The sequence below is a fragment of the Artibeus jamaicensis genome, unplaced genomic scaffold, assembly GCF_021234435.1.
Source record: "Artibeus jamaicensis isolate MK-2021 breed Jamaican fruit bat unplaced genomic scaffold, CSHL_Jam_final contig_3290, whole genome shotgun sequence".
NCBI lineage: Eukaryota > Metazoa > Chordata > Mammalia > Chiroptera > Phyllostomidae > Artibeus > Artibeus jamaicensis.
This window is the reverse complement of record NW_026521779.1, coordinates 1,281,533-1,295,653: the sequence shown is the minus strand read 5'-3', so window position 1 is coordinate 1,295,653 and position 14,121 is coordinate 1,281,533. Positions and strand designations below refer to the sequence as shown.

The following is a 14,121-nucleotide window of genomic DNA, read 5'->3' as shown; positions in this document are numbered from 1 at the left end:
AGAGCCGGGCCTGGGGCGCCTAGGACTCCGCTGCTGAAAGGCACGCTAGCATTGCGGGGGTTACTATGATTTTCATAAAATTGTGTCTCGTTTAGAAGCGCGTTTCTGCGCTGCCTCTGTCGTCGGAGCCTGGGTTTGCCACGGCAAAGTCTGTAATCAGAGAAAAATACCAGCTTTGTTGAGGGTTAGAATATATCATTGGCTAATGTGTGTGGTTTAAAAAAAAATAATGCTAAGCATTGGAATAATTAAAGAGTGAGAAATAACTTGTCTTTCCTCTCCCTTCGGCATTGTCTTATTTAGGAATGGAAAGTGCGCTTTTAGGCAGAACGGGTTAGTTTTAATGCGGGCTTTTTTTCTCACCAGCCTTCCCCTCCGCTCCGGTCTGATTCGCAAATCCCCAAACTGGCACAAGCCGGGAAACTTGCGGCGGCGGCATTCTGCTCCCGGACCTGGAGCCCTGCTTTCCTTTTTCACCCTCTTTCAGAGACAACCCTCTCCTCTCCTCTCCCCTCCCCCGCCTGTGGGCCCTGACCCACTGCCTGGTTTGCACTAGAGCGATTTAAAAAAGAAAGAAAGGAAGAAAGGAGTTGGGTCCTGGTACCCCGGTGCCAGCCGAGGGCGCGTTTCCCAGGCGGTGGGCTGGTGGGAGAGTCGTTCTGGTGGGGGGATCTCCACGCCTACTTGGCACCCCGCCCCCCCAAAAAAGGATCAAGTAATCAAGTGTTTCTAAAGATCACAGGCTCAGAGAGCTCAGATCCCACGTCATACTTTTAATCAAGCTGAACACTTTGATTCCAAACGCAGTTTGATTCCAAATGCCATAGGAAAAGAAAATGCTGTCCTCAAGACCCTCCTTGGCAGGGCTCAAGAGAGCCCACTTGGGATGGGCCTGGCGTCCAGCCCCAGGGCAGTGCCACCACCTTGGGGCCTAGATTTGGAGCATGAGAACAGGGTCCAGGGCCTTCGCTGGCTTGGGAATTAGAGGAAGGGGCTCTTTGTCAGGGTCGCAGAGGTTTGCTCCGGGCTGGTGGGCCGCTAAAAGACTGCCCTGGCCTTCCCCGCCGCCCCGGGGTGGGGTGGACGGCTACAAAGGGGAAGGGGCTTCCATGGTGCTGGGGGAGACCTCGCTGCACGTGAGAGACAGGAAAGTGGGTAAGAAAAGGGGGTGGGGGCTGGTGCCCACTGTGCCACTGGCTGTGCTGTGCCTTTGCCTTGCAAAGGGAGTTATTTATTTGCTTCAGGTGTTTTTAATTAAATGTGTTTCTCTTTTATTTTCCTTGTTATTCGGTGCTTAGACTTTTTAGTGATCCTTTGCATTCGTCTTTTTACATAAGCAACTCCCCCCAAGAGATATTGTGGGAGGTATTTTGCCTTGAAGTGCTTTCTCTTTTCTGCTTTTTTTAAAATTTAATTTTAAAATTACAAAGTAAATTTAGTGCCAGTGAAAGTGAGGTGGGGAGCCAGCTGGGGCTGGAGCCAGGGAAGGGGGAGGCAGATGCCACAGGGCTGGGCCTGCCTTCCTCGCCGCAGCCCAGCCGCAGCCCAGGACCCTCACTCGCTTGGCCCCTTCTCGCCGCTGCCACCCCCGTCCTCCGGTGCAAGGCTTTTATGGACAGGGCCGAGAGCAGTCTGCCCTGACGGGTTCTCATTCGGGAACCCCCGAGTCTTTAGGGACCCCTTTCCCTCATGATGCACACATATCACACATAACGAGGCCCCCTGGTCCTGCCGGTGGCCGGCTGGTTTTCAGCTCGATGATCCCTGTTTGTCCTTCCCGCCTACAGACCCTGCTGGTCTGCTAACCCCGCAGCGTAGCTGGTTCGCCCGCTGACGGCTCCAGAGCTGGGCAGGCACAGCGAGAGGCGCAGTCACCCCCCTGCAGCAGGGGCTTCTTTTCACTGCTGCTTTTTGGGGATTGCGGGAGTAGTTCACTGCACTTTACAATACGTGTGTACATAGGTGCTCAAATCTCACACTACTGGTGCGGGCAGGAGCTATTTCTAAGGCATATAAATTGCGATGACTTTATAGCTTAAAATCTCAAGGCCCAGCTCAGCGTGTTGAAAATGTTTTATTTCTTAACCTGGGTGGAGTTACCCAGGTGTGTTCGCTTTGTGAAAATGTGTCGTGCAGCAGACCGAGAACTGTGTGCTCTTCTTTATATGTGCCACACTTCGGTTAAGAAGCTTATTTTTAAAAAGAGGGGAGGCTCAGCCTCAAAAGTAAAGGCTGTGCATTACTAAATAATAATAAATAATAATAGCTTAAATAATACTGTCCTCCGGCTTGCTTTGCTCAGGCCTTCCTGCTAAGGGATGTTGGAAGGGCTTGTAACAATCAGTGGGCTGATCAGTGGGCCCTGTGAGTGTGGCCCACGAGGCTCCGGGCCCAGCCACGTGAGCTGTGCGGAGTGCCCGCAGACCGACTGCAGGCTAAGGTCTGGCTGTCGCATTTTACCATCTTAGGACCAAAGGATAAAACGTGGTAAGGAGGAAGTTTCTTGCCAATTACATTTTGCTGTCAACATCTGGAAAGCAAAATTGCAGCTGTTCTCCTGCCCCCCCCATTGCCACCTCTTCTTTTTTTTTTTTTTTCCTGCACACTTAAATTTCTTGTCTGCGTGCCATCCATACTTTGGTTTTCTGCACTGTTAAAACATTTTCACGGCTCTGCTCAAGCCGAGTTGTTGGGTTTGGGCTTTAAAAAAAATGTATGTATCTAATAGTCTGACAGATTAATTTTTGGAGCAATGTATTAGAATAGGCCTGAAGTCAACCGGTAACCGCCTCGCTCTTCTTTCCCCCTTCTGGGCCTTCCGAACACAGCAGTTCAGGCCAGAAGCTGGGGGAGGACTCCGCTGCCCGCTGCCCTCGCCTCTGCTCCTCCCGGCAGGCAGGTACTGACAGCTTCACCCTCCGCAGCCCTTCTGCGGTGTTTTTGTTTTCCCTTCGCCCCCCAAAAATATTTGAACCAAAAAGCCTCTTTTTTTTTCCTCCACCCACAGCAAACTGAAAGGGCTAGTGAACCGTGATTCAACAGAGCGAAGGCGCCTCTTTTCTTCCTTAGCATTAATTAACTCAAGTTCGTTAGGACGTTGGGTCTGTCGCCCACAGTTTTCTCTTGTGTGTGCTGAATCGGGTCATAGAGGGAGACTTCCCGTGCAAACAGTTTGTGTTGGAGCTGGAGGACGCGGCGGGGGAGGGAGGGGGAGAAAGAAAGGGAGCCGGAGGAACGGATTGTGGCGGAGAGGTGGGCACGGTCCTGAGCCGTGGGCACCCCGGTGCCAGCCTCCTCCAAGGCTGGACACCAGGAATGTGGGGATTCTCTGGTTCCCTTGGCAGTGATCCTGATAATAAAGTAGTTGTGGGGAGCAATACATTTCGAGGGACTGAAAAATGTCTTTCAACTTTTAAAATTGTACCTTTTGGGGACGCCATTTGCCCAGCCAGAGCCCGCCCAACTCCCCGGAATCCCGGAGCTGTGGAAACCCCGGGCTGTTCTCATCCCCACCACTCAGCTCTCCGCCCAGGGCTCTGGGCGCTGCAGGTTGCCGAAACAACCGCAAGGAAGAGACTCTCTCTGGGCCGAGGGTGCGGGGAGTGCAGCCTGGGCGATGGCACCAGGGCTGAGAGAAACTTTCCCTTCTCACCGGGGCCTACTCTCCTGCGGTAGGGATCTCTCCTATGGCCAGGGAAGACACCCAGGAAAGCAAAGGGGGTGTCACGGCAGATCTCGGTGGAGCTCTGGCAAGGCCTTGGGGAGGTCTGGGGAGGAGGCTCAGAGGTGGGGGAGTGGTGGGCGGGGAGGGAGAGGAACATCTTCCCTGGGTAATCCCCAAGCCTGTTCTGGGTTCGGCAGTTGGCAGCTGGGCCTCCGGTGAGTTTCCAGCGTTTTGCCTTTTGCTCTGGTCTGTCTTGCCCTGAAGATATTTACATGGTGTTCTGGGAGCAGACCTCATCTTCACGTGCTGGTCTCCCCTTCCCGGGCCTTTGGTCAGTTCTGTAGTTCTTCTTTAGAGAAACTTGTGAAGCTAGCCTGTGGAGTTCTTCCTCCCCCCCACCCCCCCATCCCCGGCCCTTGGCCACCTTGGACTGACTCTTTCCTGGCCAAGAAGGTAGACGAGGCTCAGGCTCTGTACTGCCCTTGCCCCTGGAAGCCCTTGGCCGTCATCTGTCCTGTGCATTCTGCGGAGATTCTCATCCCCATGTGGCCACCCCCACCCTTGGCTGGAGGAGAGGGCTCTGGCCTCCCCAGCTTTTACTTCTATGTGGTGACACAAGGAAGTTTCAAGTTAAATAATGAATTAAAGACTAGGGTTTTTGTTTCCCATTCCCTGTAGAGGATGAAAGTAAACAATTTCCAGTTGCGCTAGAGAGAATAGATCGTCTCCCCCAGTCCCCTGTTCCTACCCTATTTCATTCCATGCCAGGAGGGTGCGGGGAGATGTGCCTGGAGAAGGGTAGTGTTCAGAGCCAGAACGAGGCTGCCTGTTGGCCAGATCCCAGACCACCGCTCCCGGTTTGTAGTCAGGAGGAGAAAAGGAAGGGGGGGGGTGGACAGTTTTATGGGAGAGGAGCATGCAGCCTGGTTCTGAGGCAGCCCCTGTCCTAGACCCAGCACTGGGGTGTGGGGCAAATCCTTTCAGCCCGCATGGGAACGCTGAAAACCCGTGCTGGGGCTGCCTTTCCTGAGCAGAGAAAAACAGGCCCAAGGCAGCCAAAAACCCGCTTTGTCCAAATTCCCCGGGCCTCCTCGCAGTGTGCATTTCTGGTTTCCATGCCTGGATTTCCAGACTCTTGGATGATTTTACTCTGGCTGAGGAACCTCTTCCAGCCTGGCCCCGGGAGAGGGGAGGCCCCACCCACCTCTAGGACAAGCAGCCCCGGGGCCCCTTCCTTTTTCTGTCTACAGTTTCTCTCTCCATCTCTGCCCCTGCCTTCTGGTGTCCCTCCTTCTGTGGGACAAGATGGGAGACCTCAGAGATACGAAGTAAAAGTCTGCTTTTTTTGGTTCGGGCCAAGGCTGAATTATAAAATGCCAGGAATTGGGCAGACTAGAGCAGACTCATCGGGGTTCTGTTTGTGGCCTTTTTAGAATTTCCTGCGTCCTTTTTCACCCAGGCTGCCGACATGCGGTGGTAAAATGGATACTGAAATATCTGGTAATTCTGTGTAGGCTTTGTCAGTTATCTGCACTGTGTATGGTTATCCAAATTAGCATGGAGATGTATGTATAATTAGCAGTGTCCAGGGTCTAAAAAATAAATCTAGGCCTTAAAGCAAGCAGGATGTGGATAAATAGGATTTTTTAAAAAAGATAAAGAGACCTCAACACAGTGGCCCTGCCTTTAAAGATATAACTTCTTGTGCTTCTAGATGTCTCACTGTTGACCTGTATGGGCCAGTTAAGAAGCCTATCTCAGGCTGGGCAAATTACTTTGTTTCCTTGAAGACTTTCGAATGCTATATATGTGAGTGAGGTTCTGTATGTATTTTTCTATTTTCCCTTAAATAATCTACAAGGCCTCGTTTGTTTTGTGGAGTTTTGGAAAACCACATGTTTCACTTTATTGAGACAGAAGCAGTCATTTTCCTCAGCTATTTTTTTCTTCTGTCCCAGAGCCCTTGTCTTTTCCCCTTGCTCATTTCCCCTCCGTCTTTGTCCTTGACTCTCTTTGCAGTTTTAGGTCCAGCGTGGTATTCGCTCTCCAGGCTTGGTTCCTTTCTCTGGTTTTCATCCTCTCTCTCTTGTCATCTTTCTCGGTGGTCTGTTCAGTCCTTCCTTGTCCGGGCACATTTCTCCGAGTGATGGCTAAGACCAGCATGGGTATTTTAGAAATGTTTCAGTGAAAACTGTTGCTGGTCTTTTAAAAATCAAATTCTATATACTTGACAATAACAAGAGAGGCCTTTCTCTTACAAAGGCAGAAAGATGACTCTCTGTAAAGCCCGTGTGAATTTTTAAAGTCTTATATCTGGCTTTTAGATTTTTCTTTTAAATGGGGAAAATATCCCCCAATTTTTTTGTTTTCCCTTTATATTCCCCCCTTGCCCCCTTTAATTTTTCCCCCTCACTACTGTCACCCAGAATCACTGGCTTCCTTTCCCTCAGATTTGGCCTGTTTTCTGTCTCATTCCATTCCCCCTTCCCCTGTCCTGCTCCTCCAGTGCCTGGCTGTCCCCTTGCTCCCTCCATCCCCTGAACCCTTGAACTCCCTGAAGAGCTTGGAACTATTGAAGGGGTTTTTGTCTTGACTCTGGGAATGGAGAGTGTGAGCTTCTTGCAGGGGGGAAGGGGTGGCAGGAGGGCAGCAGGGAAGGAGTCTGGGTCTGGGACAGGTAATCTTCCAACAGGAGCCTCCACTGTCTTAACAAAAGGGGGACAGTCCTCTTTTGTCTGGTGCTCCTGAGGGGCGTGTCCAGGGCCCAGAGCAGCCACCAGTGGCATGCAGGAGAGGGGGGCTGCAGGGGTGGGGGAGGGGGGTGCTTAGTGTTTCTAATGGAACCTGAGTGAGATTCTTCTCTGTGTGTGCCCACAGGAGAGAGAGAGGGAGCCCTTCTGCCCTCCCTCCCTAAGCATTGGCATAGCGCTGCCTGCGAATCCTCTCTGCCCACCTTTGAGGTTAAGGCCACTGGCAGAAGGACAGTTGATGATTGTTCTACGTCCCTGTTGCTCCTTCTGTTACGGGAGGGTTCTGCTTGGGTTCCTGAGGCCCCACTGAGGCACCCCACTGGCCCTCCAGAGCCACTTCTCCGTCCTGTCTCTCCATCGACCTTTGACCCTTCCCTCCATCCAGGAGTGAAACATGGATCTCCTCCTGTTTCCCTGACTTTCACGTGGATACTTCCATTTGCCACCTTCCCACCACCCACCCAGTGGTACCACCAGATTCAGAATCACCATGTTCAGCGTGTCTCTTCCACCCGAGCACTGGGGTCTACGAGACTGAACACGGCCGAATTCTCCAGGCGGCTGGCGTTGGCCATTTCCTGTCTGGTGTCTAATATTCAGTGTAAATGAAAATACCAGAAAAACACCCTGCGCCAAACATAAACTCACTTGTTGTCTCCTCTTGACTTTAGAAAGTAAGATTGTTTCTCTCAAGGTGGAGAGTATCTTATGTCACTCAGCTAACATCTTTGGCTAGTTGGACCAAAGCCAGTTATTAACATGACATCAATTATTGAATCCCAACCCAAGAGGCCTGTCCGCAATGACACCTGCCTCCAGCTCTCTCACATCTAACTGTCGGTCAGTTGGAGTCAGCACTGAGCTCACACCACACAATCGGGGCTCAGACTGGGGTCCCAGGTCCCGGGTGGCACCTTTCCCATGGTCCGGGTTCAGCGCCAGCCCAGGGACTGCGTGCGTGTTTTGTTTCTGCACACTCCCCGAGTTCTTCCGGGAACCTTTCCTCAGAGCATAAAGGCCACTGAGCACAGGGTTTCAGATGGGGAGGAAAGGGTAGAGTGAGCAGTGACCTTTTTTCGGTTGCCAGCTGAGGGCTGAGACTCGCCTTGGGAGAGGGCAGCTGTAGGGATGGTTTAGAGCAGGGTCAGTCTCTCCCTGTGTGTGTTCTCTGTCTGCTTTCTTTAATAACTGTCTGCTCTTGCTGCTCTTCCAAGGCCTAAGGCATGGCTGCTCAGCAGCTCCTCCCGGAGAGAACCGCACCGGGAGGCCCTCGGCCGGCCACCGGCGACCTTCAGCCCTGCCTGGGAGGAAAGCACAGACGCAGGAGCCTCTTTACCGTGACTTGGTTTCCCTGAGGTCCTTTCACTTTTCCTGAAGGAGCCCTTTCCTTTCTGTTCTGTCATTTCCTTTCTTAGCTCTCTTTCTGTCGTGTAGTTTTCTCATTTTACGCTCTTGCACTTTGCTCCCTAGGATTTGGGCCCTTTCCTATGAATGGACTTGGGGGCGGGTGACAGTGTCCCCCCTCCTCCAACCAAGAAACACTAAGCACGGGTCAAGTGAAGGGGACGGAGCTGGAGAAAGCATCTCGGTGGTGGTGGGAGGCGGCAGCAGGACTCAGTGGCTGCGTTGGGAAGTAGTGTCCATCTTCCTGCCTTTGTCACTTCTTAGGGTTGGCCGTTGTGTTCGTGGCTGCACGGAGTGCTGGAGTGCTCGTCAGCGTCAGCGGAGCGCTGTGACAGGAGGCTATTTTCATAAACTGTTGCCGTTTCTCCAGCCGAGCTGCGTTGCGTTGGCATCTCTAGTCCTTGCTAATGGAGCTTGCGTGGCTGGGTGTGGGCCCAGGGAGGCAGCCTTGCTCACTGGGGGCTGGGGAAGAGGACCGCGGGTGCTGGTGGGGCAGCCTGGGCTGGGAGTGCCCCTGAGAGCGGCAGCCCCGGGACCGAGGGGTTGGCTCGGGTGGCCGCACCCCGGCCGCCAGGTCCCTGCCCTGGAAGTGCCGCTGGCAGGGACACTTCCCGAGCTCTCTTTCTTCTCTTTCTATTCATAGCACCGCTCGTGTGTATGACCAGGGAGGAAAACTTCCATGAGCCCCTGTGCGCTCCATAAATAAAAAAAAAGAAATAGAACCAGAAAAAGAGAGAGTATACGGGGCTCGAGAGAAAGAGACTGAAACCAAAACACAGAGAGAAGGCGCAGCTGCTTTCTCCAAGGCCTTCTGGGGCTCCCGCCCGCCAGCCTGCCCGGAGTCAGGCCTTTATTTATTTATTTTTCTGGCTTAAAAAAAAAAAATTCCGAGTCTTCCTCTATCCTAGCCCCCACCCTACCCCCTCCAAATTTGCTGGTGGCCGCTGCCAAATGGACCCGAGTGGGAGCCCGGAATGAAAAATTCATAACTGCTGGACTTTGCTTGTTCATTAGACGTGAACTTGTCGATTGGGCAAATTGTTTTTGGTCTCCAACTGCCGGGGGCTCTCCCCACCCTCCCAGCTCACTCGGTTCCCTCCTCCCCTTGGACACAGCCATTGGCTGCTGGAGGATGTCTCATTGCCAAATAGGTGGATCCTTCTCTCCTACTCTCCCTCTCTCTCTCCCTCTCTCTCTCCATCCCCCCCCTTTTACTGGCTTTGGCAAGAGCAAATGGATGGGGATTGAGCATGAAAGGGGAGAGAGAGAGAGAGGGAGTTTGAGAGAGAAAGAGAAAAGAAGCAGAAAAAAAAATCCAAAACCCGACCAGCACACACACGCAGCCCCATCCCATCTCCATCTTCCCTCCGTCTCTCTCTCTCTCTTTCTCTCTCTTCTTCCCTCCCGCCCTCGCTCCCTCTCTCGCAGGCGCCTGCCAGCGACGGTCTGCAGCCGGTCCGAACTCGTCCCCTTCCCCGGGAATCCGCGAGCTCCCTCTTTGCCTGCGATCGGGCTCAGAGGCGGAGGGAGGCAGCTCCAAGTTTACACCCCTGTGCGGCTGCCAAAGCCGAAAGCCTTTTTCTTCAGCTGCCGCTTTTCCCTCTCCTGGTTTTTGTTTTTGTTTTGTTTTGCACGGGGGTGGGGTAGGTAGAGGGTGTGTTATGGGTTGGGGAGGGGGTGTTGGGGGGTAGGTTTAGATTTTAAATTTCCGTATATTTTCCCTGTCTTTTTATTTTAAACTGGAGGAGGATGCACATGGGGTGAAATTGAAAAAATATTTTGTGTTTGCTTTTGTTTACCTGGCGTGTGTGGCAACCGGTTCGCTCCCTCTCTCTGCTTGCTATCCCTGACCTTTCTTTCTTTTTTTGCTCCTTTTCAAAAAAATATATTAATTTCCCCCTTCTGTGCAATGGAGCGTGGGGGGGAGGGGGAAGGGTTTGAGAATCCACCCAAGCCCGGCCCCTATTCCCCAGAACACCAATAATAACCCCCTTTAAAACATTTACCTTCCTCCCCTGCTCCTCCTTCTCCCCCCTCCCCCCACCCGCCCCCAACTCACAACTCTGTTGAGTCCAGAAGCTCAGAATCGGGCGTTGGGCTTTGCCGGGTGCTTCAGATCAATGGTAATTATTTATTTTTTTCCAGTTTTATTTTTGTAAACAGAAATCAATTATTATTTAAACTGCAAACAAGCAAACAAACAAACAAACAAAAAACCCCAAAAGCGAGAGCCCAGCCCTCTGTCACCTGACTGAGCGGGAAGAGGGTGCAGGGGTCAGTGGGGACGGGGCGCAGGACGCCCCGCGTGGCTTTTAACCCTAATGTGGTAGAGACGACCGCCTTATTTGTGCTAACAAGAAGTGTTTTGTTCCTTATGACTGTGATTAACATTAGTGTCGGTGTCGATAACAAAGCTGGAATCACATATTTAGGATTTAGATGTGATTTTTTTTTTTTAAATGCTGGGGTGGACCTTCCGACTGGAACGGGAGAAAAGAGAATGGAAACAGGCTGGGGAGGGGGGTCCAAGCGGGCGCCTCGCTCGCTCGCCGGCGGACGTCCTACCCGCCCTCCTCGGGTGGCCAACCCCGCCGGGCGCCGGGGAGCCAGGCGGCGCCGCGCGCCCGCGCGGCCCGGACGCCGCGCCAGGGCGAGCTGACACGAGTTCGAGGCTGCGATAGAACATGGAGATGCCATGGGCGCGACAGAACCTGGCCGGGATACCAGCAGCGTGTGTGTGTGGACTGCAGCGTTGTCTGTGCGCGCTTGTGTGTGTGTGTGTGTGTGCGCGCGCGTGAGTGAGTGAGAGAGAGAGAGAGAGAGAGAGAGAATAGGTGTGTGTTCAGGCTTCGGGTGCCTCTGTCTGGCTGCCGAGGCTGAGATGGGAGCAGGCGGCCGGCTGGGCTGGCGGTGCCTCCAGACCACACTTTCCTAGAACGATCGCAGGAGGAGATCGTCGTGGGTGGGAGGAGGAGGAAAGGGGGTTTCTCCGGTGTCCCCGTCTAACGCGTCCTTTCTCCTTCTCTCTCTCCCTCTAACCCGTCTCCCTCCTCCCGTCCCCCGCGCCCCGCATGCTCCCGGCTTGCCGCCTGCAGGATGAGTTCCACCCGTTCATCGAGGCGCTGCTGCCTCACGTCCGCGCCTTCTCCTACACCTGGTTCAACCTGCAGGCGCGGAAGCGCAAGTACTTCAAGAAGCACGAGAAGCGGATGTCGAAGGACGAGGAGCGAGCGGTGAAGGACGAGCTGCTGGGAGAGAAACCCGAGATCAAGCAGAAGTGGGCATCCCGGCTGCTGGCCAAGCTGCGCAAAGACATCCGGCCCGAGTTCCGGGAGGACTTTGTGCTGACCATCACAGGCAAGAAGCCCCCCTGCTGCGTGCTGTCCAACCCCGACCAGAAGGGCAAGATCCGGCGGATTGACTGCCTGCGCCAGGCCGACAAGGTGTGGCGGCTGGACCTGGTCATGGTGATTTTGTTTAAGGGGATCCCCCTGGAAAGTACTGATGGGGAGCGACTCTACAAGTCGCCCCAGTGCTCGAACCCCGGCCTGTGCGTCCAGCCACATCACATTGGAGTCACAATCAAAGAACTGGATCTTTATCTGGCTTACTTTGTCCACACTCCGGGTAGGTCATTCTCAGCAACCCCCCCCCCCATTTTATTTCATTTGCTGGCATTTGTCCTGTTTATTGTTCCTCTTCTGTCCAAATGACCCATCTAATGGGCCTACCCTGGGCGCCCCTCCTGCCGAGGCCTGCGGCACTTTTGATGTTCACTTCTGCCTCCTTCCACCCTGTCTATTCTTCCTTCTCCGCTCCCGTGCCATATTCTCGATTTTTGTGCATCTCCATCTTTGGAGGATTCATCTTACTCAAAAGACATTGCAGATCTTAGGACTGGGGCCACGGCGTCCCAAAACTACCCACGATGGTGAGAGTTTGTGATGAATGCCACCACTGCCACCTCCCCCCAATCACTCATTGCTCTGATTTAAAATAAGTCAGAAGAAGTATTAGAGGGCAGGTGCTGGCTTTCCTACTGTTTTCCCTCAAGTTCTGGGGATTTGGCACAAGCGGGCTGGGCAGCAGTTCGGTGGAGAGGGGCGTGTAAAACCTCCGGATATGAGACAGAATGAATAGAAGAGAGGAGTGAAGGCAGAGGCAGGTTGATTCTGGGGCCCAGATGCCCAGGCAGGAACCACTGGGGCTGGGGTTTGGCTGTCAGAAAGTAAGAAAGTCATTTGATTTCATAGAGAGTAAAAAGGAGTGTGAGGTCTCTTATGTGCTCTTCCCCTTCACTGGGTTTTTTTTCTGCTGAGGTGCCAAGATGGGTGCCCACAGCCCGTGCACGGCACCCACCCCTGCTGGGGGACAGTGGCATGCTCGGGTCACAAGCATGGCAGGGAGCGGGGAAGAAGTCTTAAAGAAGCAAACAAACAGTAAAAAAAAAAAAACTTATAAAATTCCCTTTTCCTTTTGTGTTCCAAGTAGTTCCAGTTCTCTGCTTTTCCAGTTTTACTCGGCATTTTGGGTCAGGGTGGTTCCGTTTCCCTCCCCTGTTCCTCCCCCCCCCTTTCCTTTCCCTTTTTATAATTTCTTTCCGCTTTTGTTTTCTTACAAATTGAAACAGAGATGGCTGGTTAATTTTTAGCCTCCACTCAGCTACGCCCAATTTACTGCCGCCTTTGAAACCTAAATGGGCGGCACTCTGTGATTAGGCAAGGCAGAAGTGTGTTTACATTATGCCCAACCAACTTGTAATGAGAGGGCTACCAAACCTTTCTGTGTGTGTGTGTGTGTGTTTCTTTCCACCATTCCAGTATTTTTTCCCCTTGTTTTCTCTCTTTCTCTCTTTATGGGAATGTGAGAGAATGTGGCCGAACTGCAACTCTAGTGAGTGTTCTTTCCTTGCAAGGCAAGCATGTGTGTCTTTCTTCCTGTTCATTCACAAAAAAAAAAAAAAAAAAGAAAAGCAACTCACTTTTCTGCTGTGGTCACCCGCTTGCCTGTTTGGGAAGTTGGGAGGAGCGGTGTAATTTAACGTAGAGATGAAATTTGGGGGAGTTTTTAGCATTGTGTCAGGAATGTAACCTCGACTGTGAGTTGTATGTTGGAGAACTCTGGGGAGGAAAAGGTGGTATTTGAGGCCTCTCTCCTCGCTCATGTTCTCTTGTTCTGAGAGGCGGCTTCGGTGGTTGGTTGGAGATAGTGGACCCTCCTCCCCACTCCACCCCCATCTGTGGATCTTTCTAGGCCTGTACCTGTTTCTGTGAGACTGTCATGAACCCTCATGAAGAATCACCAACTGCCAGTCTTTTCCCTTGTTCATCCTTTTTCTTTCTGAAAAAGAGACTAAAGAAAATTTAGAAAGTTACTCCCCCCATTCTCTGTCTACAGAGCAAGTCAGAGCCAGGTGGGTGTATCTGACTGGTGATCTTGGCGGTGGCTTGGGGAAGGCTTGGAGCCTTGAACTTATATGTCTGTCAGGTAGCTCCCCCACAAGGGGCTTCAGTGCCTTTCGAGTTGAGAAATAGGCTCTCGAAGACAGAAATCAATACTCATCTTTCTCCCAAGCTGGTTTCCTCCTCCCTGGCTCTCTGTGCGGGTCCCTGCAGCTGAGCAGTTTTCCTGGCCTCTTTTCTTTTAGGCCAGATTCTTGACTGCTGCCAGCATGGATGGGGCTGAGGTAGGATGGAGTTTGTGTGAGGAAAGAGATTGTTTCCTGGCCAGCACTCTGGCTCCGGAACCGACCAGGCAGTGCGTGAGAAGAGAGGTGCCCCTGCCTACCCCCAGCTGTAATGAGATCATTAGCGCAGGAATATGAGTGAATTCCTGCCCCACCGCATGTAGCAGCGTGGCCACCTCTGTCCTGGCTGAGTTCCTTGACAAAAGCTGAGCGGAGAACTGAGTGTTTTTCATAATTTGTCTGTAATTCAGGTCCCTGGACTCCAGAGAATTTCAGGGAAGGCTTTCCTTGCTGGAATTGCTTTAATTCAGGTGTGCCTTACTGAGAGAGTGGGGTGAGTTGGTGCGGCACGGGCCGCCACTGGGACTCAGGGAGGTGGTCTCGGAGTGGCGTGGAGCAGGCACGGCCTCTCCAAACCACCCCAGTTCACTAGGAAATGTCTCTGGGCTGAGCCCCCAAAGGACTCAGTCTGACAGCATGGCCTCCGTGCTCACACCTGCGGCTGTGCTCCTTCCTCCTGCCATAAACTGGGCGGGGGAGGGTGGCAGGGTGGCGAGAGCTCAGACAAGAGTTACTTTGGACTCTAAAAGAAGTGTTTTCTTTCCTTAAAACTGGGC

General features: G+C 52.7%; 1 protein-coding gene across 4 annotated transcripts in view; it reads left to right on the top strand.

Moving 5' to 3' along the window:
* Window positions 1–14,121, top strand: part of NFIX (nuclear factor I X) — a 92,485-nt gene that overhangs the window by 16,592 nt on the left and 61,772 nt on the right. For all 4 annotated transcript variants that reach the window (XM_037145762.2, XM_037145761.2, XM_037145764.2 and 1 more), the window contains exon 2: window positions 10,914–11,445. In XM_037145762.2, the coding sequence (XP_037001657.1) occupies window positions 10,914–11,445 (532 nt within the window). The remainder of the gene's footprint in view (window positions 1–10,913; window positions 11,446–14,121) is intronic.